Raw genomic sequence first — 25847 nt, forward strand, 5'->3', positions numbered from 1 at the left:
CCCTTCAGAGGAGGAGGACAGCTCTGCAGAAGGAGGGAAGAAGGAGACCAGCAGGCTGTCCAGGGTGGGTCCCAGGGGCCAGGAGGATCATGCCAAGGGGTGGTATGGGTCTCTGAACGGCACTAGGGAGCAATGGGGATTAAGGACACTGGAATATGGTCTGAACCAAGGATTGTTAGTGGACATGACCTCACAGAAATTCACCCCAATGTTGCTTGGTCCCCTATGTGCTCTGACTGTACAGTGTGGACCAGTTCTAACTGGTTAGTGGAACCCTCTGGGATAATGAAAGTACATGGTATGAGGCCAGGTACAGTTGTACATGCCACTAATCCAGGTGGCTTAGGAGGCTTAGGCAGAAGGATCACAAGTTTAACACCAGCCTCAGCAACTTGGCAATGCCCTAGCAACTCAGCAAAATTTAAAAAATAAAAAGGGCTAGGTATGTGGTTCAGTGGTTGAGCACCTCTGGGTTCAACCTCTAGTACCATGACATAAAAAAAAAAAAAAAAATATATATATATATATATATATGATAAAAATTGTCTAAGGACCCATAGAGTGACCTCAGGACAGATTTCTGTGACTTCTTTCAGGTTTGTGGGTGATATGTTGATACCCTCAGGTAAACTCACAGAATTTCTACATATATTACTCTCAAAATTTACTAAAAAATATATGTCACCAGAATATAAACTTTTAAACAAATTTAGTATGACATGAATAATGGAAATATTTTTCTTAGTCTCTTTAAACAATATCTACATAGACTTACATAATACAGAAAATGTCATACTTTCTTATCTCAAAAAATAAATAAAATAAATATCACCATTCTTAAGATGCTGCTAAATTAGATTTGAGAAGGAGAATTTCCATTTCTAAGATAATAATAATTAGGTTAAACATACTCGGATATTAAGAAGAAGGAATAACACATGATTTAACATAAATATTGTCAAAACAAGAAACAATACCAAGGAGAAAATATTGAAAACTTCATCAATGTGTTTAGAAAATCAGCAGTTGGCATTCAAAACCATTAGCATCATTCACAGAGCATTATTCTAACAAAAACAAAAAGGAAATGTCAAGTTAATAAAAATCAGGGCTAAGAAAAGATTGAAAAAATTGGTACAAATGACTTCTAAAATTGGGGAAGCATGCTTTCTCGTCTACTTGTGAATGTTAAAAATAAGTAAAACCAACACAAACATAAACAAGTATGTGCTAAAGGAAAAAAGATCTCAATGAAATGAAGAAAAATAATGACATAAGATGATAAAAAGGCATAAGATCTAGGAATTCAGGTATGAATGTGCAATCTTCTAAAAAGGGGAAAGTGGTACATGAATGGTCATTAACCCCACCCCTGTATGGCATGGGAGACCTACCCTGGGAGGACAGCACAGTGGGGGTGGTTACAAGCCCTGTCCCTCACAGGTCTGGGTCCATTATCCGGTGTTGGCATCTTAGAGAAAGAACATGGTGTTGTGGTCAAGAGAACCTGTGCTGCTATCCAGCATGCTGGGGAGGGTCAGACAGAGAGAGGAGGGTGGGGAGGAGGGAGAGGGACACAGTGAACAGCTGGGGTACATAGGGTTCTTTGTACTCTTTTTGAAAATTTCCTCAAGTCTGAGGCTATATCATAATAAAAGTTTAAAAGAATTTACCACAGGATCCATCACACACACACACAAACACACACGCACGCATATATATATATATATATATACACATATATATATATATATATATACACACACACATATATTACAAATCGAAATGAAAGGTCAAAAAAGTCTGATTTTAACTAGGAACGGTGGCAAATACCTATATAATCCCAGCAACTCAGGAGGCTGGAGCAAGAAGATAGTAAGTTCAAGTCCAGCCTTAGCAACCTAGTGAGGCCCTAAACAACTTAACAAGGCCCTGTCTTGAAACTGAAAAAAAATTTTTAAATGACCACATTTAAATTTTTAAATGTGGCTCAGTGCATAAGCATTTGAGATCAATCCACAGTACTGGAAGGAAAAAAAAAAGGGAGGGCTTCTCTTGCCTGCATGAGTATAATTTTGAATTTTTAAATATGTTCTTTTTTTTAATTAAAAATGGCATTCTCCTTATGGTGTGAATCTACTTTGTGTACAACTATAGAAATGAAAAGTTGTACCCCCTTTATGGACAATGAATCAAAAGGCAATATGTAAAAATTTTTTTTAAAAATGGCATTCTCCATCCACCACATCACTGCTCTGTAACAGGTGCTTATTCCCTCAGGGAATCGAGCAATGCTCACAGACTTCTTGAACTATCCCAACTGGGAAGTGCTACTGGCCTCTTGAGATCAGGTGTGCTGCTGAACACCCTGCAACACACAGCACAGTGCCCATGGCAAAGAATTATGTGATCCACACTGGCAGCTATGCCCTGGTTGAGAAAACCTGGTGTATGAACCACAAGTGGATCAAAAGCCACCACTGGAACACTGCCTAGAAATGCTGGCTCTCAGGAAGGAGAAATGAGCAGCCCTCCCTGGACACCAGCTGTAGGGGGCTTTCTGTAGGGAGCACCTAGAAACAATCTTAATCTAGGGGGCAGTCCTGTGACCTCAGGCTTCAGATCAGGGATAAGCAGGGTGGGGCAGAGAACTGCCCAGCTGGAGACGCTGGGCGGCTGGGACTTCTAGGGTTCAGGGTAGAGGGGTGTGCCTGGTGATCACCCAGCACCTGTTTCAGAGTCAGCAGCCTGAACCCAACTCTAGTGTGGTCATTTTTCTAGAGTTGAAGGTCCAGGGTCAGACAGGGACCCTCAATGGAGATCATCAGGCAAGTAATCTTTTTGGTAGAACCAGAAACAGGACTGAGCTCCAAGGAGAGGAATGGTCAGTGTCCTCGAATCCTCTTCAGAGCCTCCTGGGGCAGCCTTCCTCCCAGCAGAATCCTTGAGAACCCTGCCACTGAAAGAGTCATTCCCATGGCAGTGGCAGTGACACTGAGCAAATCCAGGGAGGCAAACTTGGAATGAGACAAAATGCCCAGCAGGTGTGTGTCAGGCTTTATTGGGATGAGACCAGACCAGGGCAGCCGCCACTCTGGGGTCCGGGCTGCACACAAGGGAATACTGGGTTGTTAGGCAGCACTCAGGAGCAGGGGGCCAGTCAGCTCCTCAAATCAGAGCCAAGGATCGCATGGTTGAATTTAGGGCAGAGAAGAGGAACAGGGAGGGGACACTGCTGAAGAAGAATGGGAGATGAAGCTTGCAGAGGTTCTACTGGGGGAGGGATTGGGTAGAAGAAAGGGAGCCAGTGAAGCCTTGCAGAGGAGGAGGGAGAGAAAGGACTGAGAAGACTGGTGCCTGGGTGCAGAGAGCAGCCGTGTGAGGAACCCAGGGTAGAGGGTAAGGACAGAGACTTCCTCAGGGTCCTGGCATCACAGGGTCCTATTTGTTGTCCCGCGTGGCCATCTTTGAAAACATAGGTCTTGGGAGGAAGCGGTTGGACTTCATGTAGGCAGAGATCTTCTTCAGGCTCTGTGAGTGGAGAGAGGAAGCAGGAGCTCAGGGCTGCTGCCCCTGGGCTGGAGCCAGCCACTCCAGGAGCAGCCTGGCCAGAAGCACAGCACAGTCACCACGGTTCCTCGGTTCTCCAAGGACACCCTTCAGGGACATCCTTCAGTTACCTGTGACTGAAGAGAGTATGGGTGCCTTGCAAGATGCTTTATATGCACTAGAAAGTACAATGTAGCTCAGGAAACCCACTCAACAGCCCTGCAAGATTGGTCATGTATCACCATCTCTCAGAAGGAAACCTGAGATAAGAGGGGTTAGGGAACTTCCTCTTGCTCACACAGCTAGTAGGTAGGAGGGGCTGGAGAGAGCCTGGCTCTTGCCTTTCCAGTTCTGTGCTCTCTGCCCCACTCCCCTCCTGTGCCCCCCACAGGAGGCCCTGTCACTCCCTCTCTGCACAAGCATTCTCCTTTGTGCATGTCCATGCCTGTATGGTGTACAGAGGAGGGATCTAGCAGGACAAAGGGCCAGAGAACAGTGCACTGCCTGTTGGAAGAGACTGAAGACCTCACCAAGTGACTCACAAGAAAATTCTGGATGAACAGAGACACAGGGAAGAGTCCCAAGAACTGCAGGGCAACAATCTAATCTATCTCCTGAGAATAGAAAGTTCAAAGGCCTTCACCTGGAACCTGAGCCCAAGCTGACTGGTCCCTAAACTAGCTCATCTCCAGCCCTGCCACAAACCATGCCATCTCACCCTTGGTTATATTGTGTTTCCTACAGGGAGAGTGACTGTGCAGATCATGTTCAAGGAGAAGCACAGCTGCCTCTAGACAGCAAGCCAGGCTCAGAAGGACTCAGGCTGGAGTCTTCCAGTCCCCACCTCTCCAGCACTCCCTTCCCATAGTGGTGGCAGCACTAGCACAAACCCAAAGGCCAGTCAGCAGGGACCAAAACCAGAACTAATGAGAAGGAGCTGAGGAAGCACTTCACTAGATGAGGAGTGGGAAGAGAAGCACTGGCTGACTAACACCTTTAATTCCCAGATCTGCAGCAAAGTAGGTCTCATTGGTGACAAACAAGTAGACCTGAGGAACCCTTGAGTTGCTCTAAAGTGATGTGCAGGCTGTGATCCTCAGCACCCAAGTGGCACCGCTGGCAACTCTCAGGCAGGTGCCTGCCATTCCCTGCTGCACTCAGTCCCAAATAGGACTTCCATATGTGTCCACGGGGCCTGAAGCCAAAGCTCATGTGGAGGAGATCACTGAATATGAGTGAAAATCAGAGTATGACCCCATCTCACACAGAACACTTGAGATACTCAAGAGGAGAGAGGATGAAGGGCTGAAAACAAGATCCCATCCATAGAACAAGCCATAATAAAGTCCCCAAGGGCCCCCACATGTACCCGTCCAGCACCAGTCACTACCCTGGGGTTCCTGTGCTTCCCCCACGGGGCATCTGATGGAGCCAAGCCTGCTGCAGAGCAGCTCTAAACACTGTCTGCACCTCGCTCTGCCCATCACCCAGCCACCCCTCAGCCTCCCACCGCCAGCTGCACACACCCTGCCTTGCTCTCCTCCTGCACAGCTTATGGACTGCAAAACCCAGGCTGCATCAGGGCCGAGGCTGCTTCTTCTGACAGAAGGCAGGGACAGCCACCCAAGGGGGCCTTAGAAGACCAGGCTGAGAGGGAGCCCAGCACAGCCTCCACTGGCACTGGGACCCTGAGCAAATGACTTCCCCTCTACAGGCCCAGTTTCCATCTCTGTCCAATGCAACCGAGAGTTCTATCTAATTATGTAGGTTGTTGTATCAATAAGTTAGTCACAGCACAAATAACATGGAACCACGAGTCCTAAAAGAAATCCAGGCCTCAAATGAACTGGTTGTTCTTTTTGAAATCTCTGGAATTCGAAAAGCCTCCTAGAAAACAGGAGGGAAAGAAGGCCATTAAAGAGAGAGGAGGAGCAGGGCATCACCTCAAAGCGGGACATGAAGTCCTTCAGGTTTGGGAACGCCTCCAGGCAGTTGGGTTCAAATACACGGTGCTGGTCAAGGACATCATAAGTGATGAAATCCACAAAGGTGATCTGCAGAAAACCAAGAATGAGTGGGCAGGAAAATCTCTACCCTGGAAAGACTGACACCTCCAGATTCCTTCCCTTTTACCTTGTCCCCTGCAAACCATGGCCGCTTCCCCAGGAACTGTGAGTACAGCTTCATCTTCTCAGGCAGGGTCTCCAAGAACTCAGGCTTCTTTTTCTCCTGAGGCAGAAATCAGCTGTCCTCAGACAGGAGCTCCCTGCCAGAGAGGCTGGCCTCACCAGTGGTGTGCATGGCCCCAGCTGCCAGGGCTGAGCCGCCTTCTTCCCGCAGCCTTTGTCAGGATCCAGCTTCTATTCCCTGCATCACCATTGCTTAGACTTCTACTTGGTAGCATCCCCATGTCTCAGGACAATACAGAGTCAGACAGGAACAAAATATGGTCCCTAAAACTGTCTGAAATCACCATGGGTCCAAATGACCTCCTGTGAGTCAGACTCAGGAGTGCCTCAGTACCTGGCAGGGTCCAGACTTAGATGATGGGTGGATTCAAAGCAGAAAATTATAAAGATCCCAGGAGAATAGACAATGTTCTACCTACTGAGGTGGCAGAAGTACAGAATAGAGATTTGAATAGTATGCATAAAGGTGAGATGTATTTGATAGTGAAAGGAGGGAGGGAAAGGACAGAGGTTCTCTGCATGACTCCGAGCTGCCCCTTAGGAAAAGGTCCTCCCTCATTCATGCTGCTATCAAGGGCACCACTGTGCAGACATCTGAAGACCGGGCTGAATTCCACTTCCCGAACTTGTGCTTCCCTTTGTCACGGATTGAGTCTCTGTGCTCCAGCAGTAGGTAGATGGTGTGAGAGAGTCATGGTGGAGGACAAAGGACAGAAATGAAAGGGATCTAAAAGCATACATGAATGTCTATGAAGAGGTTGTCCAACCCGGAGAGTCTGAACAGTATCATAAGAATGGTGGGGTTTGATTCAAGTCTATTTGACAAGATGCTGCTTCATAAATGTCACTCTGTTGGTAGGACAGGAAAGCATGGAAAGTTCCTACCACTACTGAATGCAAATAGCATATAGGCCCACTGGAGATGTGAATGGAAAAGTTTAACTCCCCAACCATGTCTGGTCCACACAGTGGAGACTCACAAAGTCAGGGTTGTAGCAGAGCATGATGAAATGCATGCGGATGTCTGTAGCCTGGTTCTCCAAAATGTCCACACGAATCTTCTCTTCTGTCTCCCCACCTGCAGCCCACACAACAGAGACACACCCTCAGCCTCCACTCCAGCCAAGCCAGGGACATGGCCACTGACCCCCACACCCTGCAGCCAGCCCCACTCACACAGGTTGTGGTTTCGGGCAATGTAGCGCAGGACGGCGTTGCTCTGGGTGATCTTGTGAGCTCCATCTATCAAGTAGGGCAGCTGCATGGACAACCAGGGAAGGTCAGTGGGGACACCAGGTCTCAGTCCCCTTTCCCTAAGTTAGGGACATATGAGATCTGGCACTCACTGTAACTATCCATGGGAAGGCCTGTGTAAATATACTGTGGAATGAATGAGTGACCTGGGACAAAGTTCATCACAGAAACACAGTATAGAGCCAGGAATGAGAGCAGTCAAGCACAAGCACTGATCCCAGAAACTCTAAGCAGGGCAAGGAGATGAGATAGGGTTTCAATCGCTTTCCCCAACCACCCCATCCCTACACCTACATTGGGAAAGTCCAGGCCCAGCTTGAATTTCTCATTCAGCCACTGGCTTCTGTCATAGTCGGGAGCTGTGGGGAGAAGATGATGTGAAAGCAAACCTCCCCTGAGTCCTTTCCCAGGACACTTCCCTAGGATCTCCCAAAGGGTCAGGGACAAGACTCCTCAGAGGGTAGACAGGATCTAGCCACTATTTTAGATCCCAATGTTTGGAGGAGAAGCATGGAGGGGAAATCTGTAGTAGGGGTCCTGGTCCTTCATGACTAAGGCTTTCACATTATTTTGGCAAGTCTTAATAGGGAACCCAAAGCAAACATAAATAGAGGGATAACCAGAAAATTCACTTCCCAAATCCTGTGTTGCAAGATCAGATTGCACCCTCCCAGGATGTTTTGGGAAAGGATCCAGCAGGAGGAGTTCTGCAGAACTCAACTCCAGGCTGGGCATGCGTTGCTGGGCACCAACCACCAGAAGCTAGGAAGTGGTATGAACAGGAAGGTGACATTACAGATCCCCCTCCCGCCATGGTATATTTCTTCTCCTCATAGCGTGAGTCTGTGTATTCCAGGAGCAAGCAGATGAGGTTGGTTTGTCCGCTGTGATGATGGCCCATGGCATAGTTCAGAAATGGAGGAACCCTGACTGTGTGACTTCATCTCCTCCAGGTGAACCTGCCACACTCTAAGACTACTAATTCCCACACACTTGCACTCATATGCAAGCAAGCAAGCAACTGCACAGGCACACATGCACACACTGGTTTGAACGTGAGTGAGCACCTGCAAGACCCTAACAGTACTCCAGCAAATCCAGTATTGGATCTGCCTCATGGAACTGGACCACACCTGCTCCACTGGTCCCCACCTCACCTCCCCTTCCAGCCACCAGGAGAAACACTCGCTCACACTCACCCCGCGAACATGCCGGTAACCCAGTGTAATGGGCATGGTGCTAGTTCTGAGGACTGAGTTAACTGGCCTCAGTGGGACCATGTTTGGTTTTATCACAATGCACAGAAAGTTTAGGTGGTTCGTCTGCCCTGCCCCTCTTATGCACTACCCTCCCCCACATCTCCTGAGAGACTGCCAGGAAACCCAGAGTAAGATCCAATCCAGCCTCAGCACCTGGGGGCCTAGAAGGCAAAGACAGGGCTCTGTCTGCCAGTGGCTTCCAACCTGTCCACAACTCGGTGGGATTAGGGTTAGGATTAGGGGTCCACCAGGAGCTGGCCCAGCACTTTTAGACTAGACAAATGGTGACAGAGCAATGGTTTTCTCCCTTCCCTCCCCCATCACTCAGTCCAGTTCCCTGAGGCTCAGGGAGGTTCATGCTGCCACATTCAAGCCAAAAAGGGGTTCCCAAACCAAACAGTTTAACTCAGTACCCATCCCTGCAAGAATGGGACTCTAAAGATCAATCTGACCACAACATGGCTTTATTTTCCAGGACAGCTTCAAGTCAATAGGAAGACTGTCAGAGGATCCAAGATGGTGGACTAGAGGGAGGTTGTGTTCCTTGTTGCTCCATAACTCAGGTTTCAAGCAGAGGAAAATCTGTTCTCTGTGAGGCAGGCTTTGCTGCGTATTGATCCCCTGCTGTTTACCCCTTTTGTCCATCTTGATCACCTGCAGTCTGCCAGCATATGGACTACTTTTTGAGCCTAGTTCGCTCACTGACTACCACCTATATTCACTCACTGACCACCGCCTATGATCCGCCTTTTGCCCATTTACCTGCCAATTGCCTGCCCCTCACCTGCCTTTCATCTACCCATCACTCACTGCCCAAGCTCCCCCTTCCAATCATCCACCAGTAGTCTGCAGACCACCCACAGATGGCCAGTGGATCGCCAGCTGCCTGCTGTTGCCTGGAAGTCCACTGTCACAGTACCCACAGTTTTGGTTACACATGGCTGCCACCATTTTGGGACAATAGCCAGGACCTATAGAACCCTGGCCTGACCTTCCCACACCCCAGGCTGCAGCTCCCCATTTGCCAACACCTTTGGAAGCCAGTGTAGCCATCTTGGATTATCCTGGAAGCAGAAGCTCCCATATTTAGGTGGGCAAACTCCATCCTGAGATGCCTTCTGGAGACTGGAAGCTCATTGTCAGGTACCTCTCATGTATCAGGCTACTGAAGACTGGGAAGTTTGAGTAGTATATGACTGTTATAGTGTAGTTTTTTTTTCTCCTTCTTGACAATTTTTAAGTTTTTATTTCTTTATTTTTCTTGTTCTATTTTCCTTCTGTTTACCTGTTTCCTCAGAGTCTCTTTCTCCCTTTTCTCATGCTAACAACCAACTTCTTTTGATTACATTTTCACTCTCTACGATCTAGAACTTCTATATACTCTTTTCTTATCCCATTAACAGTTACATCCTACACCCCTCCCCATCCTCTTTGTCCTCCATTAGAACTGCAGACCCTATTACAAATCTGTTATACTGTAGATAATAATTGAACTCATCCTCTCTGTTTATTATGACAATATTGGTAATGTCTTCATAGGGGTTATTTGGTTTAGGGCTGCATATTGTCTGTATAGGCACTTCTAATATTTATCTCCCCCTTAAAGAAAAGATTTTGGAAACCTACAGGATCACTGTAAGCCTATAGGGGGGAAACTGCAATACCCCAAATCTGCTAGAGAGGAAGATATGTGAACAACATGAAAAAAAAAAGGGAATAAAATGATCCAAACAAATCTATATTAATAGAATCCAGTGACAGCATGGTAGAAAAAATGTCAGAAAAGGAGTTCAGAATACACATAATTAAAATGATTCAAGAAGCAAAGGATGAGATAAGAGAGCAAATGCAGGCAATGAATGATCACACCAATAAGTAGTTGAAAGAGCAACTGCAGGAAGCAAAACATTATTTCAACAAAGAGATAGAGAGTCTCAAAAAGAAAACAAAACAAAAAACAAATGGAAATCCTTGAAATGAAGGAAACAATAAACCACATAAAAACTCAATGGAAACATCACTAACAGACTAGATCACTTGGAAGACAGAACCTCAGACAATGAACACAAAATATTTAATCTTGAAAATAAAGTTGACCAAACAGAGAAGATGGTAAGAAATCATGAACAGACCCTCCAAGAACTATGGGACATCATGAAAAGACCAAATTTAAGAATTATCAGGATTAAGGAAGGCACAGAGATATAAACCAAAGGAATGAACAACCTATTCAATGAAATAAGATCAGAAAATTTCCCAAACCTGAAGAATAAAATGGGAAATCAAATACAAGAGGCTTACAGAACACCAAATGCACAAAATTACAACAGATCCACACCAAGGCATATTATAATGCAAATATCTAACATACAAAATAAAGATAGGATTTTGAAGGCTGTGGGAAAAACGTTTCAGATTACATATAGGGGGAAATCAATACAGATATCAGCAGATTTCTCAGCTCAGACTCTAATAGCTAGAAGGGCCTGGAACAGCATATTTCAAGCTCTGAAAGAACATGGTTGCCAACCAAGAATCCTACACCCAGCAAAACTAACCTTCAGATTTGAAGACAAAATAAAATCCTTCTATGATAAACAAAAGTTAAAAGAATTTACAAATACAAAACCTGTGCTACAGAATATTCTCAACAAAATATTCCATGAGGAGGAAATGAAAAACAACAATGTAGGTCAGCAAAGTGAAGAGCTACCTTAAAGGAAAAACCAATCAAAGGAGAAACCAAGTCAAGTTAAAAACCAAAAATAAGCCCAAATGACTGGGAATGCAAATCATATCTCAATAATAACCCTGAATGTTAATGGCCTAACCTAATCAATCAAAAGACATAGACTGGCAGAATGGATTAAAAAGAAAGACCAAACAATATGCTGCCTACAAGAGACTCATCTCAGAGAAAAGGACATCCACAGACTAAAGGTGAATGGATGGGAAAAAAACATACCATGCCCAAGGACTCAGTAAAAAAGTGGGAGTGTCCATCCTTATATCAGATAAAGTAGACTTCAAGCCAAAGTTAGTCAGAAGGGATAAAGAAGGACATTTCATACTGCTTAAGGGAACCATAAATCAGGAAGAGGTAACAATCGTAAATATTTATGCCCCGAACAACGGTGCATCCATGTACATCAAACAAATCCTTTTCAATTCCAGGAATCAAATAGACCACAGCACAATCATTCTGGGTGTCTTTAACAACCACTGTCACCACTAGATAGATCTTCCAAATAAAAACTAAACAAAGAAACCATAGAACTCAATAACACAATCAATAACTTACACTTAACAGACATATATAGAATATTCTATCCATCAACGAGCAAATACACTTTCTTCTCAGCAGCACATGGATCCTTCTCTAAAATAGACCATGTTATGCCACAAAGTAGCCCTCAGTAAATGCAAAAAAATAGATACTACCTTGTGTTCTATCAGATCATAATGGAATGAAATTAGAAATCAATGACAAAATAAAAATGGAAACTACTCCAACAACTGGAGACTAATTAATATGCTATTGAATGAAGCATGGAGAACAGAAAACATTAGCGAGGATGTTAGAGGTAAATGAGAAAGATGATACAACAAATCAAAATCTCTAGGACACTATGAAAGCAGTACTAAGAGGAAAATACATTGCATGGAGTGCATTCAAGAAAAGAATAAAAAGTCAACAAATAAATGATCTAACATTGCATCTCAAAGCCCTATAAAAAGAAGAACAGAACAACATCAAAAGTAGTAGAAGACAGGAAATAATTAAAATCAGATCTGAAATCAATAAAATTGAAACAAAAGAACAATTCAAAAAATTGACAAAACAAAAAGTTGGTTCTTTGAAAAAGTAAACAAAATAGATAAACCCTTAGCCACACTAACAAAGGAGAGAGAAAATTCAAATTACTAAAATTCATGATGAAAAAGGAAATATCATGACAGACACCACTGAAATACATAACATAATTAGAAGCTACTTTGAAAATCTATACTCCAACAAAATAGAAAATCTCAAAGACATCAACAAATTTCTAGAGACATATGATCCTCCCAAACTGAACCAGGAGGACATACATAATTTAAACAGATCAATTTCAAGCAATGAAATAGAAGAAGCCATCAAAAGCCTACCAACCAAGAAAAGTCCGGAATCAGACAATTCTCAGCTGAGTTCTACAAGACCTTCAAAGAAGAACTTATACCAATACTCCTCAAAGTATTTCATGAAATAGAAAGGAGGGAACCCTTCCAAATTCATTCTATGAAGTTAGTGACACTCTGATACCAAAGCCAGACAAAGACACATCAAGGAAAGGAAACATTAGATAGATATCTCTGACGAATATAGACACAAAAATCCTAAAATTCTGGGAAATTACATACAAATACATATTGAGAAGTTAGTGCATCATAATCAAGTGTGGTTCATCCTGGGGATGCAAGGCTGGTTCAACATCTGGAAATCAATAAATGTAATTCATCACATCAGTAGACTTAAGGTTAAGAATCATATGATTATTTCAATAGATGCAGAGAAAGCATTTAACAAAATACAACACCACTTCATGCTCAAAACACTAGAAAAAATAGGGATAGTAGGAACATATCTCAACATTGTAAAGGCTATTTATGCCAAGCCCATAACCAACATCATTCTTAATGGAGAAAAACTGAAAGCATTCTCTTTAAAAACTGGAAAAAAAAAAAAACAAGGATGCCCTCTTTCACCACTTCTATTCAACATCATGCTTGAAATACTAGCCAGAGCTATTAGACAGACCAAAGAAATTAAAGGGATATGAATAGGAAAAAAGAACTCAAGCTGTCACTATTTGCCAATAACATGATTCTGTATTTAGAGGATCCAAAAAACTCCTCCAGAAAACTTCTAGACCTCATCAATGAATTCAGCAAAATAGCATAAATCTAAAGCATTTTTATTCATAAGCAATGAATCATCTGAAAGGGAAATGAGGAAAACAACTCCATTCACAATAGCCTCAAAAAAAAAAAAAAAAAAAAAAAAAAAAAAAAAAACTTGGGAATCAATCTAACCAAAGAGGTGAATGTTCTCTACACTGAAAACTACAGAACATTAGAGAAAGAAATTGAAGAAGACCTTAGAAGATGGAAAGATTTCCCATGTTCTTGGATAGGCAGAATTAATATTATCAAAATGGCCAAAGGCACTATGCAGATTTAATGCAATTCCAATTAAAATTCCAATGACATTTCTCATGGAAATAGAGAAAGCAATCATGAAATTCATCTGGAAGAACAAAAGAACCAGAAACCTTCAAGTATGTGACCTGGGCAAAACGCACAGATGAACAGATGGTTTTCCCTTTGGAGGCCCTTAAAATGATGATCAGAGACATTTACCAGAAAAGAAGATATCTTACCTCCAAACCTGCATCCAGTTCATTCCAAATTGAAAAAACACTCAAAGAAATGGATATGTTCTAGTGTTTTGTATTATATTTCATTTATAAAATGATTTATTCATTAGTCATTCGTGTTCATTTATTTGCAATATAGAAGTGTTCTCCACAGAAACAGAACACATAGAGGATATATATATATAAAATGTATATATACACAATATATACATGTGCACATATACATAATATTTTTAAAATATTTCTAGGTGTTAATAGACCTTTATTCATTTACTTATATGTGGTGCTGAGAATCAAACCCAGTGCCTCACACATGCCAGGCAAGTACTCTACCACAGAGCCACAACCCCAACCCCTACATGATTTTGTGTGTGTGTGTGTGGTGCTGGGGATTGAACCCAGGGCTTTGTGCATGCGAGGCAAGCACTCTACCAACTGAGCTACATCCCCAGCCTATACATAATATTTTTTAAGACAGGAATTGCCTTACATATTTATGGAGAAGGAAAAGCCCATGATCTCTCTGCAATCTAGATAAGCAAGGAAATCAATGGTGTAATTCTGTCAAGTCTGAAGATCTGGGTAGGTGGAGGGCTATAGTATAAGTCCCAGATAAGTTGTATGGTACAGAACCAGAAACCCAGAAGTCCCAGGTAAGAAGATGGATGTCCCAAAGGCAAATTCACTCTTCCTTTGAATGATGTCTGTCCACTTTGTTGAGGGTTATCCTCTTTATTAATCCACATGCTAATCTTTTCTGAAAATGCCATTGCAGATGCACCCAGAAATTATGTCTGGGCAGCCCTTAGCCTAGTCAAGTTGACACATGAAATTGACCATCACAATATGTGACAGGAAACCTAGAACAGAACCACAATTAATTATATTGTCTTTCCAGGAAACAAAGGTTTTGACTGCCACAGACTCATCTTTTAACCTTCCATAGGAATTGACTTATAAACACAGAATGAGTACACAGAGAATTTTATGCAGGGAGATTCATGGACAGTGATTCCTCTAGTGGACACATGCACAACCAATAATTTATAAAGGGTAAAGGTGAAAAACTATGAAGCATTATAAATCTATAAAAGTATCATGAGATGAAATTGTTGGCCCCCATTTGCCCACAGTGTAGGAAGAGGTCCGTGTAACTTACAGTGACACCAAAAATTAAAATTATTTTATCTGGAGATCATCAAATAATCTATTATAAATCATCACAACATTTTCCTCATTACTTTGTAGTATCTGCTTGGTAACCTACCCAAACAAAATAAACAAAAACATTGGAAGCAATTAAAGATGATCATCATACTGGAAAAGAAGTTTCAATGTTAGTTCAATGGTATGAGAATGACTAGACAAACTATACTGAGAGTGCATGTACACATCCTTCTCACCTATCCAAAGAAACGAGCATCAATCAAAAGAGAATTTGTAGTGATCCCACTAAAGATAGAAATGAGCACCTGCTGTGTTCAGAAGCTGTCCTAGGTATTATTCAAATATTGAAACACCAGTGAACAAGGAGAAAAATACATGCTCTCCTGCCACTGACATGCTATGGGGAAAGAAGATGGTGAACAAAAGCACAAATAATGTGTGTTGGATAAAATACATGTACTGTTCACTGAAGCACAACTTCTATGTACAGGTCACCAGTGTACACCTCTATAGATTCTGACATATGTCTACTTCATGTAATCACCACCCATTTCAAGATATGGACCATTCCAGCATTCTACAAGTTCCCTTCAATAGGAAGCTACCACCCCATCAAGGTCAGCATTTATCTGACACTTACCCCTAGCACAATACAGTCATTTTCCTTGTTTTTCCTTTTCATATAAATGGAAAGCTACCATTCATATTTTTGTGTCTGGATCATTTTAAACAATATTACATCTGCTAGGCTCATCCATGTATGTTGTCATGTACAGCATTAGTGCATTTATTTTATTTTGTTTTTTGAAGATTCAAAATATATTATTAACAGCTACTACGAACAGTAAGATAGCTCAATTAGATTACCAAGCACAAAATCAACATACAAAAATCAGTATTTTACCTATATTCAAACAATCTTTTGGAAGATTTAATGGAAAAAAAGAGATTTTATATATAACAGTAACAAAAACTACATTTATATGTTTGTCAATAAAAATGTGAGGCCTATTAAAAATTAAAATTACAATACCACTAGAGGCAAAAAAAAAAGCCTTTATACAAATAGAAGGATCATGCTATTGTGTAAATTAATTTGTAAATTTAACAAAATCTCAATGAAAACTTAACAGTTTTAAGCTATATCACCTGATGCTAAATTTAGTCAAAAAAAAAAATGGAAGTGGACCAGCACTAAAACACATTAAGGCATTTTTAAAAGCCTAAATAATTTAAGAGTATCATACTGATCTATTAGCAAAACAGAATGTCCAGAAGTAAGTACACTCAGATACATATAGAAATTGAATGTATAAAGATGACATCATTTCAAATCACTGGGTAAAAGAAGTAGTCAATAAATGTTATAGGGATAAATAAAGTAACATCCCTGCCTTACCTCATATACCATGATAAATTCCATATGTACCAAAGATATTTTTTAAATAACACAACCATTAAATAATAAGAAAACTTGAAACTTTTTTCTTTACAAATCTGTAGGTAGCAAGAACTATCTAACTTTTCATGACTCAAACTCCCCAAGTCATAAATTATTTCACTGGAACTTATGTTACATAAAAATCAATTTTGGGGGCTGAGATCATGGCTCAGTGGTAGAGCACTTGCCTAGCATGTGTGAGGCACTGGGTTCGATTCTCAGCACTGCATACAAATAAAAATTTTAAAAAGGTTCATTAACAACTAATAAAAATATTTTTTAAAAAATCAATTTTTTTATGGAAAGAAGCATCATAAACAAACTTTTAAAAAAGACAATTAAGGGAGATATTTACAGCCCATATCACAAAGAGTCATCCTTCCTAACATGTAAATTGGCAATATCATAACCCTTTTGAAACAGAGAAAAAGGAAATAAAATTTGCTATTAATAAACAATGAGATAGTTAACATCACTCATTAAAAAAGAGAAATGTAAATTAAAACTTTGGATAAAAGACCATTCTTCTCTCTCTCCATTGACAAAAATCCAAAGTTAGCTAATATACTCTATTGATAGGATTCTGAAGGGGAAAGCATTTTCTCATGCATTCTGACAGTGGTGTATTAAATTCACCCAGAATGATTGTGTTGTGGTCTATTTGATTCCTGGAATTGAGAAGGATTTGTTTAATGTACATGGATGTACTGTTGTTTGGGGCATAAATATGTTATGTCTCCCTGATTTATGGTTCCCTTAAGCAGTATGAAATGTCCTTCTTTATCCCTTCTGACTAACTTTGGCTTGAAGTCTACTTTATCTGATATAAGGATGGAAATCCCCACTTTTTTACTGAGTCCTTGGGCATGGTATGTTTTTTCCCATCCTTTCCCTTTAATCTGTGGATGTCCTTCTCTCTGAGATGAGTCTCTTGAAGGCAGCATATTGTTGGGTCTTTCTTTTTAATCCAATCTGCCAGTCTATGTCTTTTAATTGATGAGTTTAGGCCATTAACATTCAGGGTTATTATTGAGATATGATTTGCATTCCCAGTCTTTTGGGCTTATCTTTGGTTTTTAACTTGACTTGGTTTCTCCTTTGATTGGTTTTTCCTTTAAGGTAGTTCCTTCCTTTTCTGGCCTACATTGTTGTTTTTACTTTCCTCCTCATGGAATATTTTGCTGAGAATATTCTGTAGCACAGGTTTTCTACTTGTAAATTCTTTTAACTTTTGTTTATCATGGAAGGATTTTATTTTGACTTCAAATTTGAAGGTTAGTTTTGCTGGGTGGATTCTTGGTTGGCAACCATGTTCTTTCAGAGCTTGAAATATGTTGTTCTAGTCCTTTCTAGCTTTTAGAGTTTGGACTGAGAAATCTGCTGATATCCATACAGGTTGTTCATTCCTTTGGTTTGTATCTCTGTGCCTTCCTCAATCTTGATAATTCTTAAATTTGGTCTTTTCATGATATCCCCCAGTTCTTAGAAATCCTGTTCATGATTTCTTACCTTCTTCTCTGTATGGTCAACTTTATTTTCAAGATTAAATATTTTGTTTTCATTGTCTGAGGTTCTGTCTTCCAAGTGATCCAGTCTGTCGGTTATGCTTTCCATTGAGCTTTTTATTTGGTTTATTGTTTCCTTCGTTTCAAGGATTGTTTGGGTTTTTTTTTTTTTTTTTTTCCAAGACTCTCTCTTTGGGAAGAGGTATAGGATGTAACTGCTAATGGGATAAGAAAAGAGTATACAGAAGTACTAGATCATAGGAACAATGAAAGTGGAATCAAAAGAAGTAGGTTGTTTGCATGAGACAAAGGAGAAAGATACTCTGAGGAAATAGGTAAACAAAAGGAAAAAAGAGAGTGAAAAATATAAAGAAGTAAAAACTTAAAATATTTCAAAAAGGAGAAAAAAAAAAAAAAACTACACTATTAACTATTCAAACTTCCCAGTCTTCAGTAGCCTGATGCATGAGAGGTACCTGACAATGAGCTTCCAATCTCCAGCAGGCATCTCAGGATGGGATTTGCCTCACCTAAAAACAGCAGCTTCTGCTTCCAGGATAATCCAAGCTGGCTACACTGGCTTCCAAAGGTGTTGGCAAATGGGGACCTACAGCACGGGGCATGGGTGCCAAGTACGTGTGGGTTGTGGTCGGTCGGGCCAGGGGTCCTGGAGGCAGGACTTGGTCAGTAAGGCCAGGGGTTCTGCAGGTCCTGGCTGTTGTCCCAAAATGGTGGCAGCCATGTGTAGCCAAACCTGTAGGTACTGCGACAGTAGACTTCCAAGCAACAGCAGGCAGCTGGCGATCCACTGGCCATCTGCAGGTGGTCTGCAGACTACCAGCAGATGATCAGCAGGTGGATCTTGGGCAGTGGGTGATGGGTAGGTGAAAGGCAGGTGACGGGCAGGCAAGAGGTAGGCAAGTGGGCAAATGGCGATAGGTGGCAGTCAGTGAGCGAAATGGGTTCAAATGTAGTCCATATGCTGGCAGACTGCAGGTGATCAAGATGGACAAAAGGGGTAAACAGCAGGGGATCGATAAGCAGTAGACTACCTCATAGAGAAACAAATTTCCTCTGCTTGAAACCCAAGTTACGGAGCAACAAGGAATGCAGCCTCCCTCTAGTCTGTAATCTTGGATCTGCCAGTGCATTTATTTTTAACTGTAGCATACCTTGTCATAACATGAATAATGGAATTATATTAATAAACCATGGTTTATTTGTTCATTCTTCATTGACAGAATTTATGTTGTGGTCAGTTGTGGTCTATTTAAAATCAAGCTGCTTTCAAATCTCGTTGTCCAGGTCTTACATGTCTTTTGGGAAACAAAAACATTCATTCTTGTTGAGAAGGTTCCCAGGTCACAGGCAGTGGCATGTTTAGGTTTAGGTGATGCTGCCAGCATTACAAAGTGATTGTCCCATCCACACAACGTATGAGAGTTACAGTTACTCCATAAATTCCTAACTACTGTCAGTTCACTGAATGTCAGCCATCCTAGTGAGTATACACCTGGATTCTATGATGTTAGTAATTACTATGTAATTGTGTTTACCATGTTTTTGTATGTTTATTGGCCATTTGGATATTCATTTTTTAGAAACATCTGTTTAAGTCTTGACCCACTTTTGGATATGCTTTTCTAGAAATATAGCTTTTGAATAAGAGAACTTTCTTGATGAGCAACAATATCTCTTATCCAAGTCTTCCCTGAATGGCTAATGCTTCAGTTTGGATCCTGAACATCCCTCAAAGGCTCATGTGTTAAAGGCTTGGGCACCAAGGTAGCACTATCAGGTGACAGTAGAACCTTTAGGAGACAGGGCCTAGTAAGAGGTACTCAGATAATTGGGGACAAATCCTCAAAGAGGATTGCGGGACCCTATCTCCAGAAAGAGAGACAGCAACTCCTTGGTATAGGGTATTATGATTCAGAGCAGGGAAGAGCTGCGGGCTGGACTAGAGGCAAAGCCAGCACAGGGTTACACAATTTCACATCAGTTTTTCTACCAACTATATACTACCCTCATGTAACAATTTGTATGCATGGGCATGGGTTATTGACACGGGTTAAGGACACAGGCAAAGTTGCTCAGGAGTATTTGTTTTGGCTTTCAAAGGCATAAGGGTGTTTTGGAGCTTCTTTTTTGAGACTTGTTCAGTCTTTCTTTTTCTGTAATCTCCTAATTCCTATCTCAGGATTAGAGGGAGAAAGAAGGGCCAATAAGGCCTTGGGTATGACAGGGGAGTGGAAAGGAGGAGAAAAAAATGAAAAGGTGGTGCCAGAGCTGCAAGGTATCTGGCCGTTCCCCAGGGCCCTGGCAGCAGGAAGAGAACAGGCTCCTTACTCCCTGATCCTATCCTTTCAAGGCCCTACTTGTTGCCCCATGTGGCCACCTTTGTGTACACAGGTCTTGGGAGGAAGCGGCTGGACTTCATGTAGGCAGAGATCTTCTTCAGGCCCTGCAAGTGGGAGAAAGAAAGCAGAGCTCAGGACTGCTGAGGTTCAGAGAGGTTAAGTGACTTCCTCATGCTCACACAGCTAATAGATGGGACAGACTGAATGCAGCCTGGCTCTGTATTGCTGATTCTGTGCTCTCTCTGCTGCACTCCTCACCTCCCCTTCCCACCAGAGGACCTGTCCCTCCTGTGTGCACAAACAATCTCCTTTTCCACAGGAGCCTCCTTCTTGCCTCTTGAACACAGAGGAAGCAGGACAAAGGGCAGCTTGGGAGAGATCCCAGATCACTCACCCAGTGACTCAGCAAAACCTGGATGACAGTATATAGATTAAAAATGGACCTGCAAAGGACCACTCTAATCTTCCCCCTAAAGCAGAAAGTCCAAACTTCTCCACCTTGTACCTAAGTCCAATCTCACTGTGCCCCAAACTACCTCATCTCCAGCCCTGCTACATGAGACCAGGCAGTATAAAAGCCTGGTGTGCTTATGGGCCTCCTTAAGAGGACAGGGACTGCACAGATGCTTTCTAAGGGGTTCAATGCAAATCAGGACTGCCTGTGCCCAAAGGATCAAGCCACACTGGGCTCAGGCCATAGCCCTCAGCTTCCTACACTCCTTACTCCGAGGCTGAATCCAGCCCTTGCACAATCCCCAAGGCCATTTGGCCTGGACCAAAACCAGAGCTGGTAAGAACTAGCTGAGACAGCACATTTCTAGATGAGGAGCAGGAAAAGGGAAACAGATTCCAGGCTGAAACACTGAATCTGCTAAAGAGCTTGTGTTGGTGATAAACAAGTGGACCTGGGGTGACCCCTGACTGGCTATGAGGTGAGGTGCAGGCTGTGCTCCCCAGAACACAGGTAGTACCAGGGACATCTCACAGTCTGATGCCTGCTGATTCCTGCTCCACTCAGTCCTGGGATGGGGAAATCCTTGCATGCCCCACTGGGACACACAGCAGACCTTGCATGGAGGAAAACATCACTGAAAATAAGTGCATGAGTGAAAAGTAAGTGTATGACCCCATTTCACAGATGGAACACTTAGAACATTGAAAAGAAGAAAGAGAGATCAAGAGAGAGGCAAGGAAAGTCCCACACCATAGAACACTTCAGGATGAAGTCCCCTAAACAAGCACCAATATATGTATTCAATTCAGCACCAACTTCAGCCCTGGGGGCTCAGTGTGTCCTCAGAAGGGGGACCAAGTATTGCAAAGCATTCTGCCTTTTGACATAAAACATATCCACTGACTGGTGTCCTTGGAAGCTATAAGCTGACATGGTGCCCAGCAAGCCTCCAGTAGCACTGGGACCTTGAGCAAATGGCTAACCCTCTACACTCTGTTTCCTTATCTGTCCAAAGAGACTGATAATTCTATCCACCTGCAGGAATGTTGTAATGATATATTTGAACAATAAATGCAAGGTGATAAGCATAGGTCCTGGCACAAAGCCAGTGCTCAATAAATGCTAGCTGTTCTTAAATCCAGCTCCATGACTAAGAAAACATCATGGAAGGAGAAAAGGAAAAGTTGACAGCCAAGAGGAAGGAAGGTGAGAGGAATCACCTCAAAGCGGGATATGAAGTCCTTCAGGTTTGGAAACTCATCCAGGCACTTGGGCTCAAATATTCGGTGCAGGTCAAGTATATCATAAGCAAGGAAATCCACAAAGGTGATCTGCAGAAAGTCAAGGATGAGTGGGCATGAAATTTTGTACCCTGGAAAGAGTGACAAGTCCCAATTTCTTTGTTTTTACCTTATCACCAACAAACCATGGCTGCTTCCCCAGGAACTGTGAGAAGAGCTTCATCATCTCTGGGAGGCCCTCCAAGTACTCTGGCTTCAGTTTCTCCTGAATCAGAAAATAGTTGTCACTACCCTAAGAAATAAGTTCCCAGGCAATGATGAGGCTCAACATTTCTGTACATGGCCCCAGCTATCCCTGAGTGAGAAACCATCTTACCTAAAATGGGGACTGAATCACTATCCATATTTTTTTTAATTTAATAAATTGGCATTTATTGATTCCTATGGGATACCTGACCCCATGCTTTAGAGGTGATAGTACATCAGAAAAGAATAGAACATTTCTCCAATGGGACGCTCTTACTATCACCTGTGGGTTTGACCCATAAGTGCCCTGAGCACCTGGCAGGCTCTGGACTCAGATGTTAGGTGGTATCAAAAAAGCATGAACTGAGGGGCTGGGGAGATAGCTCAGTTGGTAGAGTGCTTGCCTTGCAAGCACAAGGCCCTGGGTTCGATCCCCAGCACGCAAAAAAAAAAAAAAAAGCATGAACTGAAAGAGCCCAGGAGAGATGAAAGTTCTACTAAGAAGGTTCCAGAAGAATGAAATACATATTTGAGTTTCTCTCATAAAGCAAGGGATATTTGAGGCTGATAGGAAAGAGGAAGAGGAACTTCTGGCTGACCCTGAGTTGCCTAACAGAAAAATTGATTCATGTGGGTATGCAGGAGAGAGCATCAGGGAACACTTGGGTGAAGGTCAAAACTCAAGGGTTCCAGGGCTGGGGAGATAGCTCAGTCGGTAGAGTGCTTGTCTTGCAAGCACAAGGCCCTGGGTTCGATCCCCAGCATCCAAAAAAAGAAGGGTTCCATAACAGTCCATCTTTTTATACTTCTTTTTCTCATAGATTAAGTATGTGTATTTCATAAGGAGACACATGACATAAACCAGCTGGGAAAGGGCCCATGGCAGAGATAAAAAGTGGAAAGAATTCCAAAAATTTGGATTTACTCTCTAGGAAGTAAATGTCCACCCTGAGGAGTTTGGAATGTACCCTAGATTGGTGGGGATTGAATAAAAGTGTTCATTTGATACAATCTCAAGTTACAAGGGACACTGACAGCAGCATGGAGAATATTCTGGAGGAAAAGCAGCACTAAGGAGTTCAAAAGCAAAACAAGACTCATCTAGAGGGGAATCCAGGAGTCTAGAATCCTGATCCAAATCCTGCCTGGTTCAGTGGGGGTGGGGGTGGTCATCAGATGACTTACAAAGTCTGGGCTATAGCAGACTCTGGCCAGCTGATTGGAGATGTCCATAGCCTGGTTCTCCAAAATGTCCACACGAATCTTCTCCTCTTCTGTCTCCCCACCTGCAGCCCACACAACAGAGACATACCCTCACGCTCCATCCCAGGCAAGCCACTGACCTCCACACCCCAAAGCCAGCCCCACTCACACAGGTTGTGCTTGCGGGCAATGTAGCGCAGGATGGCGTTGCTCTGGGTGATCCTGTGAATTCCATCAATCAAATAAGGAAGCTGGATGGACAACCAGGGATGGTCAGGTGAGATGCTAGGATCCAGTCCCCCTTCCCTGAGTTAAGGACATGTGAGACCTGGTACTTGGTGTATCTGGCCTGTAGTGATCACTACATATACATACTGTAGAATAAATGAATGATCTGGGACACAGACAATCATAGAAAGACAGTGTAGACACCCAGAATTAAGAGTAGTTGAGCAGAAACACTGATCTTGATACTCTAATCCGGGACACAGAGATAAGAAAGGGATGACTTCACTTTTCCCAACCACCTCATCCTCTGCACCTACGTTGGGAAAGTCCAGGCCCAGCTTGAATTTCTCATTCAGCCACTGGCTTCTGTCATAGTCGGGAGCTGTGGAGGAGAAGATGATGGGAAAGTAAACCTCCCTGAGTCCAACCCTCCTTCCTCAGGACCCTCCCAAGGTATCACGGGCAAGACCACTAGGAGGGTGGGCCTGGAATCTCAGCCACTACGTCTCACATTCCAAGGTTACAGGGGGTAATGAATGCTCGTAAGACCGTGAACCCAACATGACTGAGGATTACAAAATGTTTCGGCAAGGGCTAAGGGGAACCCAACAAGATCACAGACAGAGAGCTCGCACGCCACTCCCCAAGTCCTGCCTCGGAAGACCAAACTGCACACTCAAGGAGGTTTCTGGGAAGGGGCAGGCTCTAAGTGGATCGGGAGGAGTTCTGCAACGCTGAGCAACAGGTAGCCAGGCCATGGGTTGCTGAGCACCAATCAGAAGGAGCCTGGACTGGGGTCTAAACAGGAGGTTGACATTACCATCCCCCATCGTGTATCTCTTCTCCTCATAGCTTGAGTCTGTGTATTCCAGGAGCAGACGGATGGCGTGAGCCAGCTGGGACAGAAGGCCATAGCAGAGGTCAGAGATGGAGGGACGCTGACTTCACCTCCTCCAGAGAACCTCCCACCTACATCTAACAACACCCGCCCCCTCCCCCGCCAGCGCACGTGTGCGCACGCATGAGCTCGCAGTGCGTGAGCTCCTCAGACAGGCAGAGGTCTCCAGCAAATCCTGCAGGGGATCCACAATCTCCTACAAGCCGCCCCCACCTCCTCCACACGTCTCCAGCCCCACGCCACCACCCCCCTCACGTGCCAGGCTCACCCCTCGGATGTCCCAGTAACCCAGTATTGTGGGCATGGTGCGGGTGTATGGAGGAGCCGATTGTCCTCTGCGGGACCGGACTATGACTTCGTTTTAGCTCACTGCTACGGCAAGGGCGGGACGTAGCGGTGGGTCGCGCCCCGCCCCTCACACCCTAGGGGCCGCATTGCCCAGTTCCGGAAAGAGTAAGGTCCAATTCCGCCTCTAGCCCCGCCCAGCGACTCCCGACCCTACACTTTGCTGGGTTCTGGGGAGTAGGCAGTGCGCTGGGAGAGTGGCTAATTGGTGACTGACCTAAACCTCTTGTCCCTTCCTTGCCCTCCTCACATAGCTCAGCCCCTGGATTGTCCGTTTCCCGCAGGTTGTAGGAGGCTCAGGCTGCCGGAGTCAGGTCATAAGAGGTACTCCCAATCCGAAAGCTTTAATTTGGCACTTGGCCCCTATTAAATCATACAAGCCTTGGTCTGCAACGTTCTGCCGATTTGGGTTGTTCAGACGTGATGTTTCTGGGGCTGGCCGACTATGGTCCCCATTGCAAAAGCATCCCACCAATCAGACAAAGCTGATCTCCCAGACTCCAAGTCTGGGTCCTGGCTCAGTAGCGGCCTCTAGCTTCAAAGTGTATGCTTTTGTAGGTTTGCACACTGAGACAATGGTACCATCCATACATACTAGTGCTTAGTCCTACTATTAACCACGTGTTACCTAAAGGATTTGGCCAGTTTCTTTATTGTGTGGACATCATAGTGTACGTGTACAGACCTAGAGGGCATAAGTCAATCACTTGAGGTGGCCTCTTTGATTCAATCAAGAGAACATGAGATGAATGAAGCTGCTGCCAGTATAACATGGTATTCTACAGTTAGTATTTTTCACGTAAGTTGAAAGAGTGTAGTCTAAATTAACCATAGTAAATACATAAACCAGTAACATTTATTATCATTTTTAAGTATTATGTACTGTGCCCATTGTATATGCTCTTTTTTTTTTTTTGGGGGGGGGGGGCGTGTTTTGAGACAGTCTCACTATGATGACCAGACTCATCTTACACTGATGGACTCAAGTGATCCAATGGCCTCAGCCTGGGGAATAGCTGGGACTACAGGCCAACACTACCACCTTGGGTTTGTGCATGTTATTCTTTCATATAGTTGGCAGTACAGTTGGT

The 25847-nt window shown here is 43.2% G+C and overlaps 2 protein-coding genes across 2 annotated transcripts; both read right to left on the reverse strand.

Annotated features, from left to right (window-relative positions):
- Positions 1-3118: 3118 nt before the first annotated feature.
- Positions 3119-8227, reverse strand: LOC124988863 (glutathione S-transferase Y1-like). The gene is made up of 8 exons (XM_047558667.1): positions 8178-8227; positions 7793-7876; positions 7287-7353; positions 6915-6996; positions 6719-6816; positions 5683-5778; positions 5493-5603; positions 3119-3531 (listed from the first exon to the last, which is right to left on the reverse strand). Exons 1-8 carry the CDS (start codon positions 8225-8227, stop codon positions 3442-3444), a joined length of 678 nt encoding a protein of 225 aa, XP_047414623.1. The 3' UTR covers positions 3119-3441.
- Positions 8228-18909: 10682 nt separating this feature from the next.
- Positions 18910-24840, reverse strand: LOC124994992 (glutathione S-transferase Mu 1). The gene is made up of 8 exons (XM_047567373.1): positions 24680-24840; positions 24334-24409; positions 23831-23895; positions 23455-23536; positions 23268-23368; positions 22006-22101; positions 21816-21926; positions 18910-20245 (listed from the first exon to the last, which is right to left on the reverse strand). The coding sequence occupies exons 1-8, from the start codon at positions 24713-24715 to the stop codon at positions 20156-20158; spliced, it is 657 nt and encodes a 218-aa protein (XP_047423329.1). The 5' UTR covers positions 24716-24840; the 3' UTR covers positions 18910-20155.
- Positions 24841-25847: the final 1007 nt, after the last annotated feature.

This window comes from Sciurus carolinensis, chromosome 1, assembly GCF_902686445.1.
Source record: "Sciurus carolinensis chromosome 1, mSciCar1.2, whole genome shotgun sequence".
NCBI lineage: Eukaryota > Metazoa > Chordata > Mammalia > Rodentia > Sciuridae > Sciurus > Sciurus carolinensis.